The 27,206-nt window shown below is 34.6% G+C and overlaps 1 protein-coding gene across 1 annotated transcript in view; it reads right to left on the bottom strand.

Annotated features, from left to right (window-relative positions):
• The window catches only part of DMD (dystrophin), a 2,307,273-nt gene that overhangs the window by 1,302,981 nt on the left and 977,086 nt on the right, over positions 1 to 27,206 (bottom strand). The window contains exons 34-37 of the mRNA XM_023515448.1: positions 26,349 to 26,519; positions 12,162 to 12,341; positions 11,733 to 11,861; positions 9,684 to 9,854 (exon numbers count right to left, since the gene is read on the bottom strand). Coding sequence (XP_023371216.1) covers positions 9,684 to 9,854; positions 11,733 to 11,861; positions 12,162 to 12,341; positions 26,349 to 26,519 — 651 coding nt within the window. The remainder of the gene's footprint in view (positions 1 to 9,683; positions 9,855 to 11,732; positions 11,862 to 12,161; positions 12,342 to 26,348; positions 26,520 to 27,206) is intronic.

Here is a 27,206-nt window from a genome sequence, read left to right as displayed (position 1 = left end):
TTTTTTTTTTTAAAGTAGAGACAGGGTCTCTCTCTTGCTCAGGCTGGTCTTTAACTCATGAGAGCTTAACCAATCCACCGCCTCAGCCTCCCACTGTGCTAGGATTACAGGTGTCAGCCACTGTGCCTGGCCATTAATTCGATATTTTACATTCACTTTTTCATACTGTCTTCAAAATTCACACATATTTTACACTTATGGCACATCTTAATTTGGAGTACCCACATTTCAAGTGCTCAGTGGCCATGTGTGGTTAGTGGCTACATTTGGGGGCAGTTAGATCTATAGCAACAATTATAACCATGACACTGAAAATAACTATAGTTCATTAATAGTTTGAAATGTTACATGAGTAATGTCTTACTGATAATAGCCAAATATTGATGTTTTATGTAGTCAATTTTAGTGGATTTAGATTATTCTTTCAATGTTACTCTTATTTACTTGCATTGTGTTCTCTGAGGGGGATTTTCCAGAAGCCCTCGAGCCCATAGGAAAACTCATGGGAATGAGTGTGATCTATTTAATCAGGAGTCTCTGTGCTCATATAATCGTAGGTTATGTTATACTAGTAGTTCTCAACCTGTGCGTTTGACTCCTTTAGGGGTCTCCTGCATATCAGATATTTACATTACGATTCACAACAGTAGCAAAATTACAGTTAGGAAGTAGCAACAAAAATAATTTTATGGTTGGGGGTCACCACAGCCTGAAGAACTGTATTAAAGGGTCATGGCATTAAGACGGTTGAGAATCACTGTGTTACACTATCTCATATATATTTGAATATAATGTTATCTGGCTATTGAGGATACATTCCTTCTCTCCCTAAGCTGATTTTTTAATCCTTGAAGTCGGCAACATATCTAATACTACTTTGCGTTTTTGACAGCAAATGTAGTACTTTTTTTTGTATGGGAAAGGTGCTTATAATATAAATTAGAAGTTTTAGAATTACCTATATATTAACTGAATTAACCAGTGACCAATTTTATAACCAAAATAATCATAAAATCAACTGAAGTACTTTAGCAGTATTATTAGCAAGATTACATCAGCCACTGACATCTATTTGAATAGACACAAGGAGCTGAAAAAAACTTAATTATTTTCCTAAGAGTTCACTAGTTCACTACTAGGTGATGACAATTCTAACAGATAAACACTTTCAAAAACAAAACAACAACAACACTTTCCCAACCAGTTAAAGTTTTAGATACCATTCCTTGGTTTTCATTGTCTTTGGAATTTGGAATTCTTATACAAGTTACAAAAGGAACACATACTAAGGTACCATCTATAATTTAATAGCTCACTCTTGAGTCATCAAATCTTAAAACATAAGGTATACAACGTCTGATTTGCATTTCAGAATTATGGTAAATTGTCTAAATCAGTTTCAAGCAATGTTTATAAGTCATCTTAATTATTAAGTCAATTACTTCTATTGATTTTAATGAAAACATGTGACCACTGAAGAACTAGAATCACAATTAAATCACACAGCGTTAGTGCATACAAGATAGGTATCAGAATATATAAAAATAGTGAAACCACAGTTACAAAATTGTAGGAGAAAGTACAAGCGCAGGGTTGACACATTTGGATTTTTTACTTACCTTTTAATTTTAAGAGGGTTAGCATTACTGTGAAGTCATACAAAATACATATAAAGTAGAACACAGGGAAGTTTAACAAACAGATAAATGGACACAAAAGAAAGAAGAGACAGAGAAACTGAGAAAGACAACACTTTTTTTCCTTGATCTTTTAATGTTGTTTCAAATTTCTTAACAACTATTAATTGTGCTTTGTTGGATAATTTAAGGATTAATCAAATTTAAGGCTTTGTCGAAGTTTTGGCATTAAAGGTGACTTATATAACAAGTTAACAACGAATAACACTGAAGATAAACAAAATCCATTACAAACTGATTCATTGTAAATTGAAAGCATTCAATGTTACTCAGATACAGTTTATTAATTTAAAAATGGAAGCTTTCCTTGGTTAAATATTACTTCAGCGTGCATAGATACACTAGTATAATAATGACTGTGTTTACACAGACAGCAAACTTAACATTTGTTAATCTGGACTTTGGAATCTTAGTAATCATGATAAATTACCACTCTATTCAAATTACACTAAAATTTAAATTGAAAATAAATAATCCAAGTGCTACAGATTGGCTTTAAATTGCTTTAAATCAACCAGTCTCCTCTTTCCATTTTGTAGCTTTGAAAATTTATTTCTCATTACAATATTGGTATGGAAAAATAAGAATCATTCATGGAAATCCAAGTGAGCAGTGTCAAGGATCAGCAACACCCTATAATACAGAAAAGACAGACTAGTGATATGATATGAAGAGTTATTTCAAAATATTCTACTTGCAGAGAAAAAAAGATGAGAGTATTGAAAAGATACTACACCTATGCTAGAACAAAGATAATCAATAAAGTAGCTTAAAAACTAATTCATTCTCTTATTTGAAACTTATTAGAGCAAAATACAAGAAAATAGAAGAAATAATATTATCAAAATTAAACATATTGGCTCAGAATAATGACATTCATTTGTCACATTCTTTCCATATTAGGTAAGGTACTGGTTTATCTTTGATGATGAAAATGTAAAAATGAGGCTGATTGGGGAGGCTAACTAATCAGTACATGCTGGTCGGTAGATATTTCAGAACTGAAAACAAAATAGACTGGTGGGTCAAAAGCTAGCCACTGACTTTTTGTCCAGTATAACTTGGAATATTTCTCTATTTCATGATTACATGAGTTTAGCAGTAGCAAAGGAAATAGAAGAGGAAAAGATTTTACTCTATAGTACGTGAGGGGCACATAGATGAATAGCAAAAACATCACACTTTGGACAATGTTGTATTTTTGATTTCTTCTGGGCTTAGTTCTTTTTCTCTTTTTTCTGTATTCATGTTTTACTTCCTTCCTCCATTCTTTCCCTCCTGACACTTTTTGTTCAATTCTTATTTCTCATATAAAGAGGCATACTAAAATTGCTGTGTTTAAAGTGAAATGGGATATGTTTACACTAACACGAAATAGACCAACAGTATTTGTTGACATAGAGGTAATATACTATGCTGAGTCAGCACCTAGGAGTGGGCAAAGCAATGGACTGGGATCTAATATATTCTGACCAGCCTAACTATGAGAACTTGAGAAAATCACTGGCTCCCTCCCAATCCCCTATAAATACCTGAAAGTCTTTGGTCCAAAGAACAATTACTTCTGCATCTGTTGGCACTGACCAGGGAAATAATTTTACTTTTTTAAAAGACTATAATCAGGAATCACTCAATAGCTTTAATAATTTCAAATGTCATGCTAATAAGACCCAATTAGTTTTATCAAATAACACTGCTCACCAAATTTGATTACACATCTGCATTGAAAACATTTTAAATGATTACAAAAGGGATTTATTATCAAAGCTTCCATGGAATTAACCTTGTTATAGGGCTATCCATGGAAAAAATGTTGTTAGCATAAATTCTGTTAATAGGTTTATTTTATTCTTTTTATTTCAGCAAAATAAAATTAGCAGGTATATTATTGCAGGTTTGGATGTTAATCTGTTACTATTTCCTGAAGACACTAGCTATAAATATCATATTTAATACTCTACAAATTATGTAATATTCATAAATCTTAAAGTTTTCATCTAATTTAAAAATTTATTTTTGAAGATTTGACTAAAACTAAATATTAAGGTATAATAACTGTATCAATTAGCAAATTGTATTTTTTGTCAAAGAATGTATTAAATTAAAAATCGATGAGAAATAGAGTGCAAAGGGGGAAAAATCAATATATTTGTATCAAAAAAGTTGACTGGAGAAGATTAGGTTTTAATTAAATGATTCCAATCCAGTTAATCTTAATTTGATATTGTAGATCACATTCATAAAATGCATCATTTATTTTTCCATTGATATAGCAAAAATATCTACACAAACAATTGTTGAATTATTTTTTACAATTGAAGACACATTTTAAGACAGATTAGACCACTGTGTGTTTTTTAATTGTCATTGAGATAGTCTACATCATATGGGAAACTCACTATTTCCCACAATCCCCTATAAACATCTGAAAGTCTCTGATCTGAAGAATGACTCCTTTTACATTTGCTGACACTGATTGAAAACAAAAAAGAAAAACAAAAATAAAAAAACTTGACACTTTCTACTTATGATAGCACTCAAACTACTAATGTTTAAATACGTGGTGCCAGATTGCTCAAATCTTCTATTACAGCTGTAATACATATATCAATATAGAATCCGATGCCTGAATTTTAGCTGCAATTTTCCAGCCTTAGATGGAAATTAAAGAATAAAGGGCACATATATCCTATAGCACAAAAGCCTTAATAAATGATTAAGGTCAGAGAAAAAATGAATCCACAATTTTTTGGTTAGTTATCTATTTGATTTCATGTTTTAGCTCCTTAGAAAATTGAATGTTTTCTAAATATCTAGAAGAAAATATTACACACTGTAAATGAACTATATGTATACATTTCATAGTATTTTATAACAAAGTAAAATAATTGCCTATATTAATAGGGCACAGCTAAAGCTTGTATAGTAAAAATTCTTTTGAAACTAAATATTACAACCTGATACATATTGAATGTATTTTATGGTTTCTGTTCATATGCAGACTTTCCCTCTCAATCAGAGTTGAATCCTGAGTCATTCTGAGTTCATCATCTTGTGGACCCTGATATGTAACAATTAAACTTTAGGCTATTTCTCAATGTCTCCTGACCAGTGATTCTCAATATGTATTCTCATCATTATCATGAATGTTACCTGGAAAAATATTAGAAAGGAACATTTTAGGGCTCTACCTCTGAGTCAGATTCTCTCCATTTGGACTCAGCAATCTGTGTACAATTCCTCCCACGTGCAAACAAAAAATTGAGTGTCATTGCTCTTGACTGATACTTCTTTTCCTACTTCCATAAGTATCTCTTTATTTGAGGTCATTATTAGACTACTGCAATAGCATCTTAACTGGTTTTCCTACTTCGTGTCATTATTCAGAGGAATTCTCCTCACAACCATTGCTAGACTAATCTTTTCAAAAACCAAAAAAATTAAGAACTCCTCATCACTTACTGAATTAAGCACAGACTATTATTCTGGTTGTCCATGACCTCTTCACACTATACCTAACCATCCTCTTCAGTCTTACCTTCCACAGCTATGCTTCAAGTTCCATCCCCTGTATTTCATAGGCAAACTAAATTTACTCCCCATTCAACACATTGTGCACTCTTCATAACTCCTCTGTGTTGCTAGAGTGGCCACTAAATTCACGTACCATGTACTCACTCTCAACCCTGTACCTATGAACATATCTGGCTCCATCATTAAACTGTAAGCTCCTTGAATCCATTACATCTTATCTATCAATGGAGCCCACGTTAACAAACACTGTGATCTAATAATAGTATATGATTGGTAAGAGTTCAGCCAGTTTGATCCTTTTCTCAACTCTTCCTTCAGTAGTTCATTAAGATCCATGTCAACTACTATCTCTCCCAAATTGCTGACTCTCTTTCTCAATTTGGCTTCTAGAAGGATGGAGAGGGATAGAGCTGCCTTAAGCCATAGTATCAAGTAGTCAATTTATTTTTGCCAGCCCGTTTTTCTTCCTATGCTCTGTCTCCTGGCACCTTCTTTCCCTTATAATACTCTTCGTCCCCAGTCATGCCACTATGCTCAGATGCCCTAAAGCAGATGTGTCTCTTCATTCACTTTATCAACTTTACTCAGGGTTCTAAAATTTTCTCTGATTCATTTTTATAATTCTGATTCTCCTCATTAAAACTGTCATTTGCTTATACCGATTTCACATATATTAAGAGAGATTAAGCTTTCTTAAAGCCATTGGGTACTCCTAGGTAACCTTAATGAAATGGGAAGAGGCAGCATGTCATGTATTTTAAGGGCTGTATTTGGGGAAAACAGAACTTCCTACGACTTCTTAAATTTATCCACTTATTTATCTAAAGGCTGGTCCTTGTCATGTAAATAGCAAAGACATGTCTTCCTGGCCCCGTCTATGCCATCAAATACCAGAAGAAGAAACTAGCCATTCCTTCATCTTTTTGGTCCATCAATTTTGTATCAGCCTTCTGAATTTGGTCATATATGTGGAAATAACCACAGATATTAGTGACTTTTGTACTATTTCATATCTGTATAATAATACATTTAAAAATGTTTTTATACATTAATTCATTTGATCCTTACTACAATCTTGAGGTTAGAAAAAGATAGTCATCATCTTCCTAATTTGTAGATGGAAATGAGGCTCTGAGAGGCAAGGCAGGCATATCCATGATCACACAGCTAGCATTGTGCTCAGCTAGCAAAGAAAGTTTTGTGGTTTTAACTTAAGAATTTTCTGTTCTCACCATACTGCTCCTCACTGATGGCAAAATTATCATTCCTGAGAGCTGCAACTGGACAGTCAATGCCTCAGCCAATTTGAACTGGGGATCCCAGTGCTCATTGCTTTGTTGGCTTTGGAATTTGTTGTAGGAGAACTTCCTAGTCCTTATAGGAGATATGGGAGGATCTTACTTTGTATTCTTCACCAAATAGTACATCTAGGGTTGTCAGTGAGTTTTGGGGATAGAATTTTTGCTCCACTGAATTGCTCTTTCCTGTTGACCTTTAAAAGGCTAGACTGAAATTAGTTCTTACACTGAGTCTGTGATCTACCCATATACAGTCTCGACCTATTTTTACTTGTTTTTCTTTATTACCATAGATCCCCCCTCCTCAGGTTATTCTCCTTCATGAACCTTAACTAACCATAGACTCAGCCATTAAAGAGTCATATTCCCATCTAATATTACTCTTCATAACCCCTACTATAAAGATGTTTGGTTTTGAGATCAAAGGCCACTCTTAAGACTTCCAGCACTTTCAGAAGTTTCCTACTCTAAAAGCAAATGCACAAACCATTAAATATCTTACATTCTTTATTTAATCAAAAAATATTATGGAAAGATAAAAGTTTAGAACTAGCAAGGACCTCTGCACTAATTTAACCCAGTAATTTAGCACCATGTTTTAGGAGCTCAACTTGTATTTCCTGAACTCAATCATAGAAAGGAGAGAGATACAGTGACAAATCTCTCCTCTGCCTAGACCCTCCACTAGTTTTCATTTTCTACAGTTAATTTTAGAAAATAATTCTGTTTGGGGAGGGGTTAGTTTTCCTTTCAGATACTACTAATATAATTTAAGTCCCTTAAATTGCAAATAATGAAGTGGATATGCAGAGAAATTACATGTTCTGCTTATGACTGACAAAGAAAAAAATTCAGTCTTCTAAATCCATTGTTCTTTGTGCTAGGATTGCCTCAACACTGAGTATCTCCATGAAGATGTGGTAGTATCAAACATATTTTATGATTACAATAAATATTTATTTTTATGTTTGTAAACAGCTATTTATGAAGCAAATATCTTTACATCCTTATATCTTCTCACACTGTCTAGCAAAATGGAAGCTCCACATCATTCCATGATGGGATGAATAAATAAGCAAGGCATCACATTTGTTTTATCTCTGTGGTTTTGTTTTCATTTTGATAATAGAGTGTACTTATCTCTTCAGGGCCATAAAATGGGGTCACCATTGCACTCAGTTCTCTTTACTAATTTAGAGGAAAAAATACTTTGAAGAGTAACAATATGATTAGTCAATTAATATGTAATCAAAAATATTAATGTGAACTGTTTTAGGCCTTATTTCTGTAGGGTAAATAAAAGACATATATTAGGTCACTAGATGCATGATTTTCTGGGGTATACACACAAATTCAAGTAGAATATAGAATGGAAAGTCATAAACTTGTCACTTCTATGATAAAGAATGAATTCCACCCATTTTCAGTACTTGCAAATCACAATATTGCAACATCATTTACCTCAAAATAATATCCTGTTTTAAATATTCTATAGCTTATAGCTAGTGATTTATTAAAAAGCATGTATATACACATAGATATGATGAGAAGAATATAAAACTTAGTAGTGAAGTAGTACATTTTTAGATGATTGAAATAAACTTTCTTTGGTTGTTTAATTATGTAAGTCACCGATACCTACAGATGTAAACACAATTAATGGTTTTTATAAGTAACAGAGTAAATTCTTAAAGAAAACTATGCTCAGATAATTAAATGTCAGAGCCTGTCAGATGTGTTTTAGGTGTTAATGACTTACATATATATATATATATATATATATACACACATATACATATATATATATGTATGTGTATAGATACATAGATATGTGTACAACTAAGTATTTAACTACTTTAAATAAATAGCAATGAATTAAGGTCAGTGAACAACTTGTGTTTTAGGCTGTTGAATTTTGAAGGGTAAATATGTATTTGTGTATAAACTATTTAGGATTCAACATATCACATTTCATATATCTTGAAAATTACTTCAAATATGCCCTATTAGGTGTAACATGATGATACATTATAATGCCTTAGAAAAAGTAGTAATTTTAAAGCCATGACATTAGTGGGTGTCCATACTTGTCAAAGTATTTTCAACGTTTTCCTATTTTTATAGGAATCAGTACTTACCTGATGGATTGTATCATATTTTCTCAAAAACATTTCAATGGTTTTTCTCATTTAAGATCATTTCTAAATTACCTATATGCATTTACTTGCATATACTTTTTATACTTGAAAGCATATAATATATATTGAAAAATTTGTCAAGCTAAATCTATAAATTTAGGGGTAATTCCTTGCATTTAAAATATTCCCCAGGCATTCAAATTCTATAATATCATGGTTACATATTTTTGCAAACTACATATTGGGTAAGATTTTGCTTTCATTCAATGTTACACAAATATAAAGGCTATCATGCAAAAGTTTCATATACCCTGGTTCTTGGTTAAATAGGAAAGAAAATACAAATCAGTATATAAAATTACAAAAATTAGGATATATAAGCTTTGCGATTATTTCTTTTTCATGGCTTGAACATTTTGTATGACCTAAAGGATTTGGTCATAGTAAGTGTCTGCAATTAGCAAGAGCCAGTTAAATACACATACGTGAGCAACCAGAAAGGAGGTACAAACATCCTGATCATGCAGCTGTACAAGGCCTCATTTCTTATATTTAATCTCTATTACATACAAGCAATATCATATGTGGCAAAATACATTAGCAGTGCATTCTTTTCACAGATGTCCTTTGTGCTTTTTTTTTTTTTTTTTTTGGCTTGCAGCATGCTATTTATTACTGTTTGTTACTTTGCTATAGGAGACCCCTGAAAGAATATATGTAAACCAGTGCAGAATGAAGTTTTGGCATAGCTGTGGCAGAAAAACAAACCAGAGAGAGAGAGAGAGGTGGGGGGGGCAGGCAGAGAGAGAAAGAGAGGCAGAGAGAGAGACACACAGAGGGAGGGAGCTATTTCTCTCCCATGATAGTCAGTGGTAAATTCTCCTTAAATACATTCTGGCCTTCATTTTCCTTTTGCAAACCTTGCCGTGGGGCTTGCTTGCCCCCTTCAGAGCACTGCGCAACCTTCGCATGAGATCATTTAGCACTAGTTTCCACCTTGGAGTAGCTCTTCCTACCTTTCCAGTCTTAATTCTGTGAGAAATGGCTGCAAATCGATGGTTGAGCTCTGAGATTTGAGGCTCTACTACTTTCCTGCAGTGTTCTCCACGGTTTGCCATCAAGTTTGCTGCTTGGTCACGCGTGGAGTCCACCTTTGGGCGCATGTCATTCAGTTCGGCCTTTAAACGCTATATTCCACGAGCAAGAGACAGGGCTCGAAGTTAGTAATTAACGGAAGAAGTGGGGTCTGGGGCGTGGGGAGGGAGGGTCATGTGAGGGGGAGACAGAGGGTAGGGGGAAGCAGTGGGGGGAAAGAGAGAGAAAGGGGAGACAGAGATTAGGGGGAAGTAGGTGGGGGAAAGAGAGAGAAAGGGAGGGAGGAAGGAAGGGGGAAGGGCATGTAGAAGAATAAAAAGGAGGAAAAAAAGCTAACTTCCATACAATGCGTTGCTACATGCCTATTCTGAAACACGTGGTTAGTCCTAGCAATGGCTGGAGCTGGGTTTGAACCCGCCACCTACGGCATTTGGGTATGGGGCCGGCACCCTACTCCTTTGAGCCACAGGCGCTGCCCTTATCTTATCTTTACTGAACTTAATAGTTGAAGAATAACATAAATATGTACTCGGAAGGCAAGGAAGCTAAAACCCACTTTTATATGCCTGCCTGGTACTTTGGACTTCCTCCTTGTTTTTATATTGAGTATCTCAGAACAAAATCTTTTTCTTTAACAGCTATGGATTCTGTGTCACACACATAGGCATTCAGGAACCTCCTGCCTGACCCGAGGGGATACAGAGGTTATAATTCTAAGAACTCAGTTCTTAATATCCCCAAGGCCGTGAAGGAGTCTCACCATCGATGACATTCCTCACTACACATCAGGGGAGAATGAAGGACAGACCACGTGGTACAGATGAACACAAAACTATGGTCCGGACAACGGGGCAAATAGGTTTTCAGGAAGGCCTCAAATGCATTTTCGGCTTTTCTTTAAAACGGAACTGTAATCTTTAAAAATGTTGGAATTAGGTTATGTTGCTGATGGTGAAACTTGGCCAATATATGAATGACCACTGAATTATACATTTTGAAAGGGTAAACTCGATACTGTGTGTATTTTATTTCAATCAAAAGAACAAAAAAGAAAAAAATGAATTGTAATCTGAACAAAATAGCAATGGCATAAAAGGAAAATGAATTCCACGGACAGAAACTATAATCTTTGGGTTTTCTTCAAATAGTAACCACCAGTCAAATAAAATTATTGAAAATTTCATCAAAAAATGATCATTAATTTAGAAGAGATTTGTTAAGACTCAATTCTATTTAACTGAGAAAGGAGATGTCATCAAATAGAGACAATGTAATGTCAATAGGGCATATTTGCATGTTACATATCTCATACTCCTTTATGGGACCCAATTCTTAAAGCAAAGTTGCTTTTGAGAAAGAACTCGGAGTTCTTTAAAATTAGTTGCAATACAAAAAGAGAGAGCCTGCAGCTATTTTTGCTTCACATATAGTTAAAACCAAAAAAAAAAAAAAAATCCGTTTTACTTAAGGCCTGCAGCAGGACTAATTACTAAGATTTGGATGTTGCATAGGTAAAAATCCAGATGATTGGATTTCATATGTTGACTCAGAGAGGCTGAATGAATGGTAGTGGGCAACTGATTCTTATGTTAGATAACAGAATATAGTACAGCCATTAAAGGAATATGATATCAAAAAATATCCTGGAATCTCTTTCTGAACAGATTTTTAATTGGGTGTAATTAGCAGAGAGGTGCGTTTGGAAAGCTATCCAGATTGCGAAACTTTTCAATGTCATTAATTCCCATTTAAAGGAGGGAATGGGGTGGGGGGAGGGGGGAGAGAGAGGGAGGGAGGGAGGGAGGGAGGGAGAGAGAGGGAGGGAAGGAGGGAAGGAGGGAGACAGGGAGGGAGGGAGGTTGGTTGGTTTTACTTTTATTAAGAAGGTCTTAGCGTCTTCTAGGACAAAGCTAATTGATATAATTGTTGTGCAGTTTGAAAATTACTTTTCATAATATTATATTTGCTACCTTAAGCACGTCTTCTTTTTGCTGCGGTTTCTTTTTCTCAGATTCATCCAAAAGTGTATCAGCCTGAATGATCCACTTTGTGATGTGATTCACATTCTGATCAAAAGTCTCCATGTGCTTCTGGTATTCCTTCATTGTACAGAGACATACATGGACATAATTCGTTACACACGTAATCAAAGGATACGCTTTCCTTTCAATAATTTTACAAAGACAAAACTATAGTGAAACATAGTATCATTCAAATTACTTTTGAGATATCCACATAGAACACAGCAGAAACCTGGAGAAAATACAATCAATATAGACACAGAAATAAGAGCCAGCCAGTTGAAGAAGTTTCAGACACAATTATTCTTATTGAATGCTAATATAGTTGTTTTCCTTATGACAGACAGGGGTTGTAAAGCTTCTAGCATTGAGTCTTACCAATAAAAGGTTTAACCACTCTTCCGCCCGGGAAGTGACAGCTATCCAGTTACTGTTCAGAAGACTGAGTTTATCTTCCACCAAGGTCTCCTTTTTGCCCAGCACTGTTTTTAAGGCCTCTCCTATCTCTGTGACACTCTTCAGGTGACCCTTCTGTTTCTCAATCTCTTTCTGAGTAGCCTGTGAAAAAGAGAATTGACGTACAAGTAATGTAGTAGCCTTAAAAATTAATGCTTATGAATGTCTGTGTGTAAAAGTGTAAACCTATAACCATAAGAATCATACCATACATATTACCCTTTCATTATTGAGTTATACAAGGATGTATTTATACACAAACATCATTTCTTATTCCTGATTATGCATGTTTAGTAGATAAACATACACCATCCAACTAAATATATTCATATTTACTTAATTTTTACATGTGGTGGATAAAGGTTAGACATTTGAAAATGCATGCAGCAATAAGGAACTGCGTTTAGAAAATTCAGCAAATATGCTGCCAGGGTGTTTCTACAGCAGGAATTTTCAGCCTTTTGGGGTCATGGATCTCCTTGGCATCTGAGGAAAGTTCAGGACTTGCTTTCCTGGCAATGTTTTTAAAAGTATAAAATATGATTTTAAGTGAAAACAATTATACTGAAATACAATATACAAAACATTTTTAAATTATGGTATAGTAACACATTCTTTCTTTATGAACATGTTAACTAGCAAGACCTAGCATCATGTCTTTAGGATAATTTCAAAGTAATGATGAACATCACTGGCATTTTTAAGTCTATCCAATGACTTGAGCATAATATAAAAATATCTGTCATTTCTACTGGTGCAAATCATAGGTACTGCGGCTACTGGAATTAGTTTTTAAAATTTATAATTGAAAAATGCTTCATTTGAGTTTTAGGTAAATGAAAATAAAGATGTATTATTTCCCTAATCCTAGGTCACAGACCTCAATTTCATCCACGTATTCCAGATTAAATTCTTTTGAGAGCAGCACTATTTCCTAACGCTTGATTTAGAAAACATTAAAACAGTGGCATATATTGAGAAAATACGTAGATTGTTGACGGACAAAACTGGTCTGAGAAGAGTGTTTTTTGCTTGCCCTGCCACAAGCCCCTTTCTTGGGACAGAGCATGACTGACCATGTGATCTCTGTGCACTTCCCTCCCCCTGCCCCTGATTCCTCCCTTGTTTGCCTAGTCAGCCAGCTGTTGGACACTCACAGGGAGCTGAGCCAGAGCCCAATCTATCCTTTCTCCAGAGGATTAACTGGGGGATACAGAGACTGTGATTGATTGGCAAATGAGCTGAAAATCCATTTGCAAATGGAGCTAATATTTTCATTACAGAAAACCGAAGCAAGACAAAATTGCTGAGTCGGAGCCATCAGAAGCAAGCAGAGGATGACCACATGCAAAGAGTCGAAGGTCAGAAATGCACACAGAGCAACTGAGGAGGCACATGCGTGATAACAGAGACGGGCGAGGGAAGACCAGCTGACATCTAATTTCTTACTCCAGGATGCTCTCAACAGGGCTTTTCTATGTTTATACTATACACGCGTAGCCCTTGTGATGGTCTTTCTTCTACACCATCAGGTCCTGGCCCACTAAATATCACTTAATAATTTTGTTTTGTTTTGTTTTTGCCTTTGACATCAAATAAGCAGGAGAATAAATGGAGTAACAAGATTGTATAAAACATTTCTATAGAAGACAGAATCGCTGTTTCTTCAGTCCTAAGATACTGTTTTGTATACATGTCTGTGTTTTTCAATATAAAAATAACATAAAAAAAGCTAGTTAATGCCAGATGAACTTACCAGCTCCCACGCATAGGGTTACTTGTAATGCAAGTGTCTTTTGTTGCACATGAGTGAGCTTAGCGAGTCATACAATCAATTTGTTCATAGGTAATTCTACTCCATTTTTTTTGACAATTGTGAGAAATACCTCTGTTGGGTGAAAACAGTCCCCTTCTCTGGAGCTTGATTTGCGAACACACATGGACTAGATTTTAACCTTTTCAATCTTTTGTCTTTACCCTGTGTTGTATACAAGCTTTACAACCATAGCTGTTAGCTATTGTTCTAGGCATTATAAGTAAAATGGTAGACAAGCAGAATCACTGTCCTTACTTATATTCAAGTATGATTTGTCAAAGGCATGGGAATATACGCAGATATATATAGAAATTTTCTATTTCCTATATTCCTGTCTAGTGGCTTACCACATCATTTGATTTATTTGTAACAACAACAGCTCGAACATTGAATCTTAATTTATACGTGGATCCCTAATTGTCTCCTAAATGTCTTCCTAAAAATGATGTCATGTTTTAGTACCTATGTAAAAAGTTCTTGTGTACATGTATTTTTGTTTCTTACATGCTAGAGGATGTAATTAAAAGCAACGTAAATTTCCAAATCTCAGACTAGTTCAGAAAACTTTTGAACTTAGGAAATATTGTCAAGAATAGTTCCAGGATCACAAACAACTATTATGCCTCAAACATCTGCCAAAATCCTCCAGCTGATTTTGAACATAAAATGTTTAATAACCAATTATATCTCATTCAGTTAATGGGAATAATAAAGCAGGAAATGCGGGCTAGTTTCTAGTGTCTTTTTAAGTTCCTCAAAAATTATAAGATAAAATTAAAAGTTGTTCAACTTATCACCATCATGAATATGTGTTCGAACAAAGCAGTGGTCATTATGGTAGTTTATAACTGCTAATGGTCAAAAGTTATTCATGAGAAAATTTACATTTTGATTGTTCAAAAAGAGAGAACTGGAATTAACTTTTTATATTTAGTATTTAAACATAAACTGGCATTTAATCATTTGCATAAATGCTATTTTTATTTAGGAAAAATAGTGTGTTCATTTAATATATAGTTTATTTTTTCCTTAAGTGTTTTTAATCAAAGGTATGACTTAATAATATCTTATTTAAATGTGATATTTAAGACCTTTGGAAAGCCATATCCTGATCTGGCTTTCTGAAGGTCTTACTAAATATCAATTAGTCAATGGACTGAGGTGCCTAACATTCAGGCTGCTCTGTGCTATTCACTACCAGAGATAAGGAAGTGATCTTTGCACGACCTACTCTAATTGTGCCTATAGCCTAGCTGCAGAGAAAATCTTCAATGCAAGAAAGTAATTTCATATCATACTAGAAAGAATATAACTTTTTGGAAAAAGATGATTCATGGCTGGAATAAGCATGGATGGCTTCAAGGAAGAAGTGACACTCGAAACTAGAGTTTATCATATAGGATTGGGTGGTTTGGACTGATTAAAGATGAAGTCGAAAGAAATGAGAAGGAACGAAGGTTGGGATAAAAGGCTATGAGAAGCCTGTATTTTATGAGGTTGTTGAGGATTCATTTTCTCATACTGCAATAATTTTCCATAAACAGAAGAAGGTCTGGACCTGCAGATGTCTGGAGAACTAATGAGCTTTGCCCATTCTATTTATATAATTACTCCTTCCTCTCTAAGGGAGCTAGTTAATTTATGAGGTTGGAGAGATGGGAACAAAGAATTGAACATAACACAGCACCTTCCCCCCTTCAAGAGCATCTAATTCTAAGCACACATGACTTCTTCTGCCTTGTGGGGTGAAGGGTTTTGGAAGGTCTACTTTTCTAAAGGGGCAAGTTTAAATTGAATAACTAAATTGGCTAAGTTATACCTCAGACCCTTTAGGTTATTCAATCACATAGTAATGTGACAGCTTCCAGGGCTGATGTTAAAGTTAAAGAAAAAGATTGTGTACACGGAGTTTTATTTTGACCTATGACATAGCCATGAGACTACTTTCAAGAGATTCAAAAGCAGTTCGATGTGAGCTATATACTTAGAGGGATTTTATGAGATAGGAAAAAATGTCTGAATTGAGTAAAACTCAGTGTGAATATAAATTGCCACCAATCAACATATTTTTATTTATTTTCCATATATTTCACTTGTAGCATTTTATAGCTCCAGAATAGTCTACATAGTATGCATGAACTTCCATTATTTTAAATAAATTTGTTGTCTATTTTCTAGCCATAACAATATTAAATGCTGCTATAAATTCTTTATAATAAATTAATGGGAAGAATAATTTATTCTACTGAAGACATACCCTGTGTTCATGGGAAGGATGAAAAAATACATTCTGATTCATTTTCCATATCTACAAGTTAAATTGATTACAGACACATGAAATGGCATGTTATGCTCAGGATTTAGCCATGAGCTCATCAATTCATATCACTGATGCAGGACGGGTAAACCTGCTCTGTTGGTCTGTTGCTGATCATGATGGAAATAATTTTTTTAATTTTATTTAAAGGCAAAATCATAAAAAGTATTGGAATAATTATCTGGTCTGATAGGAACACATCCACAGATACTTTCCTTCAATGGTCAAGAAATGTAGTTTGCTTGGGTTCGATGATCTCTCTCCCTCATTTCACATTTTCACAAATTTTCCAGTGTCTTCCACAAGTTTTTTTTGGAATTTCCCCAGGACTTAGATTCTTATGATAACGTCTCTATCTGATCTTCTATTATTTCTACTCTTTAAGTTTTAATCTCTTCAGAGTCTCCTATTCTATAGATTCTTTTTTCTTTTTGAATTTACATGATGTTTTATTTTATTTTTTTTAATTAAATCATAGCTGTGTACATTAATGCATTTATGGGGTGCAATGTGCTGGTTTTATATACAATTTGAAAAACTTACAACAAACTTTCACTGCACTTTCTTATGAAACCAATATATAATCATCCATACCTCCATATGAAAGCTATAACCCAACTACAGCCCAAGATAAAGGGGGAAGGGGAGAGGAGGGAAGAGAGATGGGGGGCAAGGATGGGTGGAGGGAGGGTCATTGGTGGGACCACCTATGGTGCATTTTACAAGGGTACATGTCCAATCTATTAAGTGTAGAGTGTAAATGTCAGTTCTATAGATTCTATCTTCACTCAGCCCTACATTCATTCAAATACATGCCTTAATACCACTTCCTTTTATATTCCGCCTTTTACTAGGATGCTTCTAAATCCCTGATTTACTCCTGTATCACTTACTTATTTTACCTTTAATGTGGATGAAGAGTTAACACACCCATAAAAAGTATCTTCAAAGGGTTCATCTACCTAAATGAATTCTGCCTTTGGTTAGTCTATGCACATATTATACTGTTACTGATCATTTGGAATGGGGCAAGGTTCTTTCACCTTTTAGCCACTCAGTATATTACAGTATATTCACAATAAAATGAATAAATTACCATGCTACTAATTAGCAATTAGCAATTCTAACATGTATTTGTCACATTTTTAGGTTTCTGAAATTGAGATGAAACAATTTATATTTACCTTTAAAGGGATAGTTTGTTTTTTTTGACTCACAACAGCTGTAATCCAGTCAATGGTGCATCATATAATCTAATATGTCTTAAAGGTGGTGAAATATGATGTTAATTTATTTTTCAGGCCCTTGTGTTCTCCTATCATGGCTAGAGGTTTAGGACATATTTTACTATTAGGCTAATGTGACAGAATAATATAATGATAAATTTTAAAAGAACATAAAACATTAAATAGTGGATTTTATAGCAATGTGTATTGACTTTTTATTAATAATGTATTGTCTATTAAAAAGAATTTCATGAAAGCAGAATGTGTAGAACAGAAATTATAGCTATGACTATAATGACAGTGAATAGTGACTCCAATGGCATTTAACAGATGTTCTATTTTCTAAGTAACAGCTGCTTGATGCATTCATTGTACCAAGTTAATGATCTGCTAGTGTTATTTCACTTCACAGATAAATTACTGTGCTATCTTTAAAAAAAGATATATAATTTTTCATGGGAATGATAGTGTAACAGACTTTAGGAATAAGTAATAGTTCTCATGCTTTTATAGCTAAGAGAAGTGATGAGTTGAAGCAATTATCTAGATAATCTAGGACCAGAGACTAGATCTCTTTAAATTGTGAAAGCTGATTGTTTAAAAAAAAATACGGAACGTGGTTGACTGAACTGAATGTAGATCTCATCGGACGGCTTGAAATGCCTGGTTCTTGTATCACATTATCCAGTCAGTCTCAACTTTGCCAGATATTAGAGTCACTGGCTACACTCAGACCAATTAAATAAAAATCTCTGGGGGTAAGCCATTGGCATCGTTATGCTTTTCAAGTTTCCCAGGTGATTTGAGTATGCAGCCAATGTTGAGTACCACTGACAAACAGAACGACACATTTTGTCATGAGTTTTTATTGAGTGATATTCATTAAATTCTAGGAGTGAAGTGGAAGCAGAAAGATAATTGAGGGAACTAATAATTGCTCTTCCTGATGCTAAATAAATATTACAAAAATTTGTTCCTAATGTAAATGTTAAAAGCACAATAACTTGTTATATAAGTGCCATTCAAACATTGATTATTTGGCATTATTAAAGACCCAGAATTAAATTTATCATTTTTTGGTACATATGATCCTCTCAGGCTATTCTTGGTGCACTAGGACTGCTGTTAATAAAATCAATTTGTCAGCTTATGAAAAATGGTAGATGTGAAATATCTATAAAGCTGATGACTTTAATGTGGTATAGGACCAAAAGGTATATCCAGGGATTCATATTTGAACATTTTAATTTTGAGATGACACCATGGCATAATAAGGGGTTTAATGAAGCTGAATTATTTAACTGATTCGGAATTTTTGACGAATGAAACTAAATCAGAAATAAATGAAATCTGTTGGTGATTAAATCAGAAAATCATATAGATTAGCTTTCGCTGAAGCTTGTATTTTCCAAACAGGCCGATCACTCAGGAAGTACACTTTGATTTCATCGCATACATATTTACTTTCCTATGGTTATATTTTTATGCTTAATTCATATGCTAAATAAGTGTCCAGGGATTGGAATATTTAGAATTGATTTACTTCTATCCAAATAACGGGAGTGATTTTAAGACCTTAACAAATACCATTGGAAATCTAAAATCACACTCGTAGGAACAGAAGACAAAGTGTAATAGGTGATAAATCCAGACAGGTTTTTCATTTGATTATTTTAATGTGGACTTACATTTTCTGCACCTTAAATTTAGCCATGATTTCTTTTATTCTTACAATAACACCTTTTTCTTATGTTCGAGTTAGGTTACCTTCAAAGTACTAGACAATAAGATTTCTAACAATAATCTGACATAGTAGAAAAATAATTGAAACCCGAGATACGTTGAGATGCCAGCTACAGTTTTACTGTCTGTCAGGACTTCTATTTTCTCATGTTATAAACTGGGAAAATGTGCTCAGGTAATTATGTTTCCATTTGTTCTAAAGCTTGCAAAATTTTAAATGCACACCAGCATTTTTCACTTCTCTCCAAAAGTTTCTTTGCCATTATATTTTAATTTGTATCTCTTAAATTGCAATGTAATTTTTTTTGCAATTTCGTTTTTGAACAGAATATTTGATGAGTATGTCCTATGAGTCAGACACTATTTTATGTCCATGAGAAACACCAGTGAATGACACAGACTTTTTTCTGTACTCTCGCCAAGTGAATTGCTATTGCCTATGCATTACGTCTAAGAGAGCAAGGGATATACTGACACTATGCTCCTATCACCGTAGTATTAAAGAGGGTAAAGTTCATATTAAATTTTTAAAGAATGAATGAAAGGATCTTGTGTAGTTAAAGGGTCTAGTGTAGTGAGTGCTGGTATACAGCCTCCTAAGATATTAATCATCTCCCTTAGCTGGCCTTACCAATTCAGACCTCAATCTGGCAAGTCCTATTAACAGAGTTGTGAAGTATAAGAAAGAAAATGTTAGATGATTTATCGGGTGACAAAAGTCATAGCTATAGCTCCATTGTGGCACTCTATTGTCGAGACCAGGCAGATAGGAGTAATCCATTCTTTCAGATTTTAATATTCATTTTACCCTCTTTAATACTACTATGATGGAAGCATATTGTTTGAATCTAAAAAACGCCGTGAAAGGGTGACTTGGCTTTAGGAATTTTAGTGTTAATCATTGAACTTTTCAAGTTCCATTATCAAGCTTTTATCTCATTTCTGTTATTATTCTAAAATGCTTCCTTCAGGTTATTTTAATTTTAAACCTGTTTCCCTTACATTTTTGACAATTTGGAGTACTTTTAAAATCTGTTCATTTTCTTTTCTATAATTGTCATGTGGAAGCCTGGTCCCGGGATGGGAGCAGATAGGACAGTTTTCTTACTTGCTGTCCTTTGAGTTAATCAACCCCGCCCCCATCCTAGCTGCCTCTGAACGTTCTTCCATTCCTTCCCTTGTGAAATCATTAAAAATCCATTCCTAAGATATTCTTGGGGTTGTAGTTCTCTCCGTGAAGATGGAACCTTAAAAAATCTGAAATTGTGTCATGAACCACTCAGTGTCTTCTGGAAGGGCTCTACCACCTATTATTTTGAATGTGACACTACTGAATATTGAGCAGAAGGAAATCTTAGATGAAAAACTTCATTAATAAAAGACCAAATTTACAACATCCCTGGCTTATCAAAAGGATCGTAGCAATTCCAAACTTTGATACTCAGTGACAAAGAAGAAATGGCAAAAGTCCAGGGTCAGGCTTGTGTACTGTGTCAGGGGTTGCCGTGCTTTTTTCTGTCGATGGCCACATAGTAATTGTTTTAGGCCTTGTGGGCAATGGCAGTCTCGGTCACAACTACTCACTTCTGCTGTTATAGCACAAAAGCAGCCACCACAAACAGTAAGTTAACAAATGAAAGTGGCTCCATTACAATAAAAACCTTACTTATTAACCCGTCCATGGGTTGATGGGCACCTGGGTTAGTCCCACGTCCTTGGGACTGTGAACTGAGCTGCTATAAATATTCGAGTGCAAACGTCATTATGGTAAAATGATTCTTTTTTCTTCTGGGTAGATACTTAGTAATGGGATTGAAGGATTGAATGAAAGTTCAACTTTTAGGTCTTGAGGATTCTCCGTATTTCATTCCTAAAAGGCTGTATTAGTTTGCAATTCCACCAACAGTGTAAAAGTGTTCCCTTCTCTCCACATCTACCCCAGCACTTGCAGCTTTGGGACTTTGTTCTATGGGCTATCCTCACCGGGGTTAGGGGTTATCTCAAGGTGGTTTTGATTTGAATTTCTCTGATGAGCAGGGATGACAAGCATTTTTCACTTGTTTGTTGACCATTCGTCTGTCTTCTTCAGAGAAGGCTCTGTTCATGTCTCTTGTCCATGGCTCTTTCTTGATGGATTTGCTTGAGTTCTCTGTAGATTCTATTTTTTAGCCCTTTGTAAATTTACAACATGTGAATATCTTCTCCCATTCTGAAAGTTGTCAATTTGCCTTGTCCCTTGTTTTCTTAGCTGTGAAGAAGCTTTTAAGCTTGCTCAGATCCCATTTGTTTATTTTTGATGCTGCTACAATTGTCATTGGGGTCAACCCACTGCTAGGGAAAAAACTATGTTCGGACTCAGTCCTATCATTATTGCCCACTATTTTAATTTTCAACACACTCAATGCATGAGACTCCGTGCCCTCTACAAAACATTCTCACTTCACCCTTTGAATACCATGATCAGCTAAGACAAAGTGACTGAGTTTTATTTTCAATAAATCGTATTGCTCAATTGTGTTTAGTAATAGCTCAATTGTGTTTTCAAATACCTCTATTCACTGAGAGATTGATACAGCTTTCTAGAGAAGTCCATATACTTTTGAGTTGTTGATGCTGAGTTTTTCATTCCTCAGGTATACTTGGCCCTAAAAGCTTCAGTAGCCAGTTTCTTTGTTACTAGTTCAGACACAAAATTCTATGTTGATAAAAATTTGGCCTATTGACACCTTTTAATGCTACAGGACAAACATGAACAGAAAGCCCTGTTGTCCACTTAGGTACATAGCAAATTATGCAAGTGTGTCATCAGTTGGAAACAATCTGGATTCTCCCCAGAGGAAAGAAAGATACAGAGGGCAAAAAATCGTCTGTATGCAGAGAACAGAATCTTCTAAAAATTGCTGCTGCCTAATTCTACTTACAAGTTCAGTTGTAGAAAATCATATTCATTCGTGATTAATGGTTAACTATTTCTTTAGAGACTCAAAAAATCAGGTAAAAAATGTCTTTAGAGTACTTTAGGCTTGTGCTTCGATATTTTTTTCCTCTTACAGAATCCCTTTTCCTGAATGTCACTTTGGAACTATAGTTTTATCTTGACCCATAGTGATAGAAAAATGGCAACATAAACTTTTTTATTATGCTCATTCTAAGAATATTAATAAGGGTGCAGTCTCCTTTATGACCCTGCCATTTGTTTTCTTTTGGATCTCAGTTCTAGACCATGTTATCAGATTACTAGTCCAGTGAAAACCATGTCTTAATGACTGTTTTGAGAATTTGGATATTTCAAGTCTCATGAATATGTTTCCTTCTTGCTAGGATATTTGGTGCCAACTTTGTGGCTTTATTCTGCCCCGTCCCTTCTGCCATCAGTGGGCTAGATGGAAATATTTGTGAAAAGTTTTTTATTACTTTTCTACTACAATTTTCTCTTCTCCAAATTTGCTAATTTATTTATGCTTATGAAATAGTACCATATGTATATGTTAAGTCACCCTAAATTTTTTGACAGAATTTTCTATCATAAATAATAATACACTTAAAAACAAAACTGAAAAAATTAATTATCGCCCATAAGCTTGACATTATGATTTGTCTGAATACACTAACGATCAAATGATCATTTCATGGGTAACTGACATTTTTATGTGTATGAATAGTTTTACCTTGACATTAAAATCATTAAAATATTTTCATATAGATGTTATTGGGTCAATGAAACTGACAGAAATTCAGTAGGAATAAATTAGGGAGTATAAAATAAATTTACTCTATAGATTCTAATTTTTCTAGTCAATACATAGAATGATTGGCAAATATATTTAACCTATAGCATTCAATTAAATGCTCAATTTGGTTTTTTTTTTTAAATCTTCCATTAATTCTTTGAAATAGTAAGTAGGCAAGACTCACATCTTGAATCAAGTTCATCTATCAAGAAAATATGTGAAATGAGAATGCACTAAGGCAGGTGTCCTCAAACTACAGCCCGCGGGCCACATGCAGCCCACTTAGGACATTTACCCAGCCCGCTGGGTGTTTTTGCTGCCACTGCCTGTTCTGCTTAGCAGTCGACTCCTCCCGGGCCTGCAGTCTGGCCCTCCAATGGCCTGAGGGACAGTGACCTGGCCCCCTGTTTAAAAAGTTTGAGGATCCCTGAATTAAGAATTAATGTGCTTTCATGTATGAGAGCTTGAAATGTATGTTAAATTATTAGAATGATTATCATAAATGTGACTGCTTTAGATGTGTAGGGTACAGTATGACTGTGATTTTTATGACTGTGATTTAAAAAAAAAAAAAACTTGAGCATCTTTCATTCAAATGAATTGGTAACATTTTTTTAAAGTTGCATAATTTAAATGCAAATGTGTTCATTTTTCATTTGACCATGAAGGGATTTTAGAGTATACCATTAAAAGGTTCGTGTTTCAAAAGATCAGAGAGAGTGGCAAATTAGCCTTAAAAGAGAAAGAAAGGAAATGCCAATTTTTAAAACTTTTCTCTTATTAGATCTCAAGTTAGCATTGCTCCTTAGTTTTCTACAAAATACGTTTCAGAGAGATTCAATAAGTAGAAACATCTCCAGACCACTCAAGCCTTCTATATGACAAGGATAATCTAGAAACTTTTGCAGAGTTCATTATCTTTTGGTAGATGAGGGTAATGCAAAAGTACCTTCTTAGGCAGTTACTTCATGTGGACTCTGGCAAATGGCATACTTTTAAACTTTCTCCCTAAGTAGCTTGTAGTCAGATTTTTTTTTCAACTTCCCTTCATGTATAGCACCACTTTCTTTATGTGCTATTATGACAACATTCTACCATTAATTTATTTATAGAGCTATTCCACGGTTATCTGCTGAATTGTATACGCCCCCCCCCAATTCATTTGATGAAGTACTAAGTGCCAGTATCTCAGAATGTGATCATATATATTTGGAAATAGGGCCTTGAAAGAGGTAGTTATGTTACAGCGAGATCATTAATGTGGTCCCTAGTCCAATACAACTGGTATCCTTATAAGAAGAAATAAATCGTAATACCGACACCTGGAGAAGGAAGACCACGTGAAGACACGGATGGCTGTGTATAAGCCAAGAAGAGAGGCTTCACAAGACGCTAATCTTGCTGATTTCTCAATCTTGGCCTTTCAGCCTCCAGAAATGTTAGAAAATAACTTGCTGTCGTTTAAGCTACTAGTTTGTGATACTTTGTTATAACAGCCCCAGCCAAATCATATACCTACTCAATTTGAAGTGGTCAAGCAAAGATATGATCCGTGGTGTTAAAGCCGGGAGGATTTTCAGAAATTCCTTATATGTACTACTGCTTGGACCTCATGCATGCTTCGCTATATTTTAGACATTTATAGATCATAAAGATTTTGTTTTCATTTTGTGTGTACTGATGCTAAGAATTGGCAGTAATAGGCAAAGAGACAAACAGTCATGCAGTCCTGTCTCTGTTTATATTTCTTGATGGAAATGACAGGGTGACACTGCTCTGGCCAACACTGGTAATCTTCTCTCTTTATTCATATTAGCATAAGAAAAGGAGCAGAAATAATGTATAGAGCTTTCCTAATATATCCTAAAGAGATAATCGTTTGTCCTCCACTTCCTTTTCTCCCTACTTGTAGGCTGGAAGTCGGGTATGATAGTGGTAAGTGTAAGACAGCCGATAAATAGAACGAAAAAGATCTAAATGTTGGAAGAATTTCATGAAGCAAAGCTACCTCCTTACCTAAGCTAGAAACAAACCTTTATCTTCTTCGGGCCACTGTATATTTGGCCTGTTTCTTACAGTAGCTCACCCTGCACATAAGCACTGTAACTGCAGTTGGTTCAATTTAAATAATCAAACAGAAATGTAACATATTTGAATAAGGAAATATAAGGCAAATGTAGTTTTTTAACCTGTACACTCTGTATCCTCCTTACTAGTCATATACCAGATATGAACTAATAAGTATAATTCAGCTATCTTATCTCTAATATTGAAGCTATTCTGAATGACAAGAAAAAAATTCCATTCATGACTATTTGAAAAAACTTTATATTAAATAAAATATACTATTAGCTGTCCTCTGTATAAGGAAAACAGTTTTCAGTTTTGGTTTCCTATATATAACTGTAAGTTTTTACAGAATACACTTAAAATCTCTCAACTTTGGATAATCTGGATAGGCATGTGTAATTTTAAAAAAGGATCTCTTAAACAACTAGTTAATACAGGGTAAGTTTTGTTAATTAAAAAATATTTAAGGTATGCTGTGATTTATTTTTTATATACAGTCCAATGATGTGGCAAAGTTTGAGGTAAAAACATGTTATTGATATCACCTATTTTCTCTCTACCAACAGACTTTTGAGTAATCTAGTAACGGTTGGCCATAAAAAAAAATATTAAGCTATGACTGCCTTGATCTTAAATTCTAGGCAGCAATAAATGTCTGATTGGCTGTCAGGGAAAGGGCAAGAATTTATCAGCTAAGGGTTAAAGAAGGACCCATGCCCTTTAGTGATGGAGATGAGAGTGCTTTACAAATACCTCCAGATTCTTTTTGACAGTGACTTTGGCAATGTGCTGATCATGCTAGTCTCCTCCAGCTCACTGTCCTGGGTTTCTCTAACCTTGCCCTCTTCATGGTTGTGGGGCTCATATGAGCCGTCTGGTCTTAGGCCAGCCAGTAGAACACAGAGTCTCATCTCTTCTCAGACTTTCTGACTAATGATATATGTGTATTTTCAGCACTGATTCATAACCTCTTGCATTTTAAGTAAGCTTTGAGGAGAGTTTTACTAAAGCTTACCATGGGGGCTTCGTTGCTATCCTGAAATGTAGAGTTAAACTACTGACCGTTTGGGGTGGGGAGGAAGGAAAAATGAAGCAAGCTAAGATTTATAATTGTATTATTGCTACAAATGAAGACTTCCTTACAGAATGGGATTACTGTGTTTTCTCATGCATGTTAGAAATACCCTTCAGTGACACAGGTTTTACCTTGCCCCAGGCAACTTCTGCATCCAAATCACTAGGCATTCCTTCCACTGCGGATCGCTTGGTCAGTTCCATGTCTGTTGCTGCCAGCCATTCTGTCAAGACATTCATTTCCTTTCGCATCTTACGGGACAATTTCAAGCATTTCTCCAACTGCTGCTTTCTTTCTGTTACCTGAGATAAAATCATAATAAAATATAATTTGGTTCACTTTTAATCCAGATTTAGTTACGGACACTTAATGGGAATTTCCATCATATGTCATGTAAAATAACCACTTTGTGAAAGGTTGAAAGAATATTTTAGAAAAACCATATAAGCTGAATATTCATAATAAATAAAAACAGACTAAGGCAGAGGAGATCCTTTCTCCAAACTATAGTGCCTTGAATCTGCTGTCATAGTAAAAAGAAAAGCTTTAAGAATTTGTCTCCAATGTAAGTGAAAAAAAATAATCTATGGCCAAATTTCGTAATACATAGCATCATATAATTCATACTGAAGGTGTGACCCATTTTTTGCAGAAAACCCATAGTCATTTGTCAAAGAGATGGGCAAGAAGGTTTATAATCTTCTATATACCAACAATGCTTGCTCATGCTGATAAGGAATCAAAATGGAGAAAGAACAGTACTTCCCTCAATAGGCAAAAGTATTTGCATAATATTAGAGAATTACCAATTTCATTCTTATTGCATCCTTAAAGTGTCCTATTTTGTGAAAAAAAAAAAAAAAGCAATGCACAAAATAGGTCACTGGCTCCTTAAACACAATCGGGGCAAAAAGAAATAAGTGTAAGAACAAAAATTTAAGTTTCATTAATGCAGAACATAATGATTTGATTTTTTTTTTGTTCTCAGC

This window comes from Otolemur garnettii, unplaced genomic scaffold (genome assembly GCF_000181295.1).
Source record: "Otolemur garnettii isolate 467f Iridium unplaced genomic scaffold, OtoGar3 scaffold00072, whole genome shotgun sequence".
NCBI classification, from domain to species: Eukaryota; Metazoa; Chordata; class Mammalia; order Primates; family Galagidae; genus Otolemur; species Otolemur garnettii.
The sequence above is the reverse complement of the archived record's forward strand: the minus strand, read 5'-3'. Positions and strand labels throughout refer to the sequence as shown.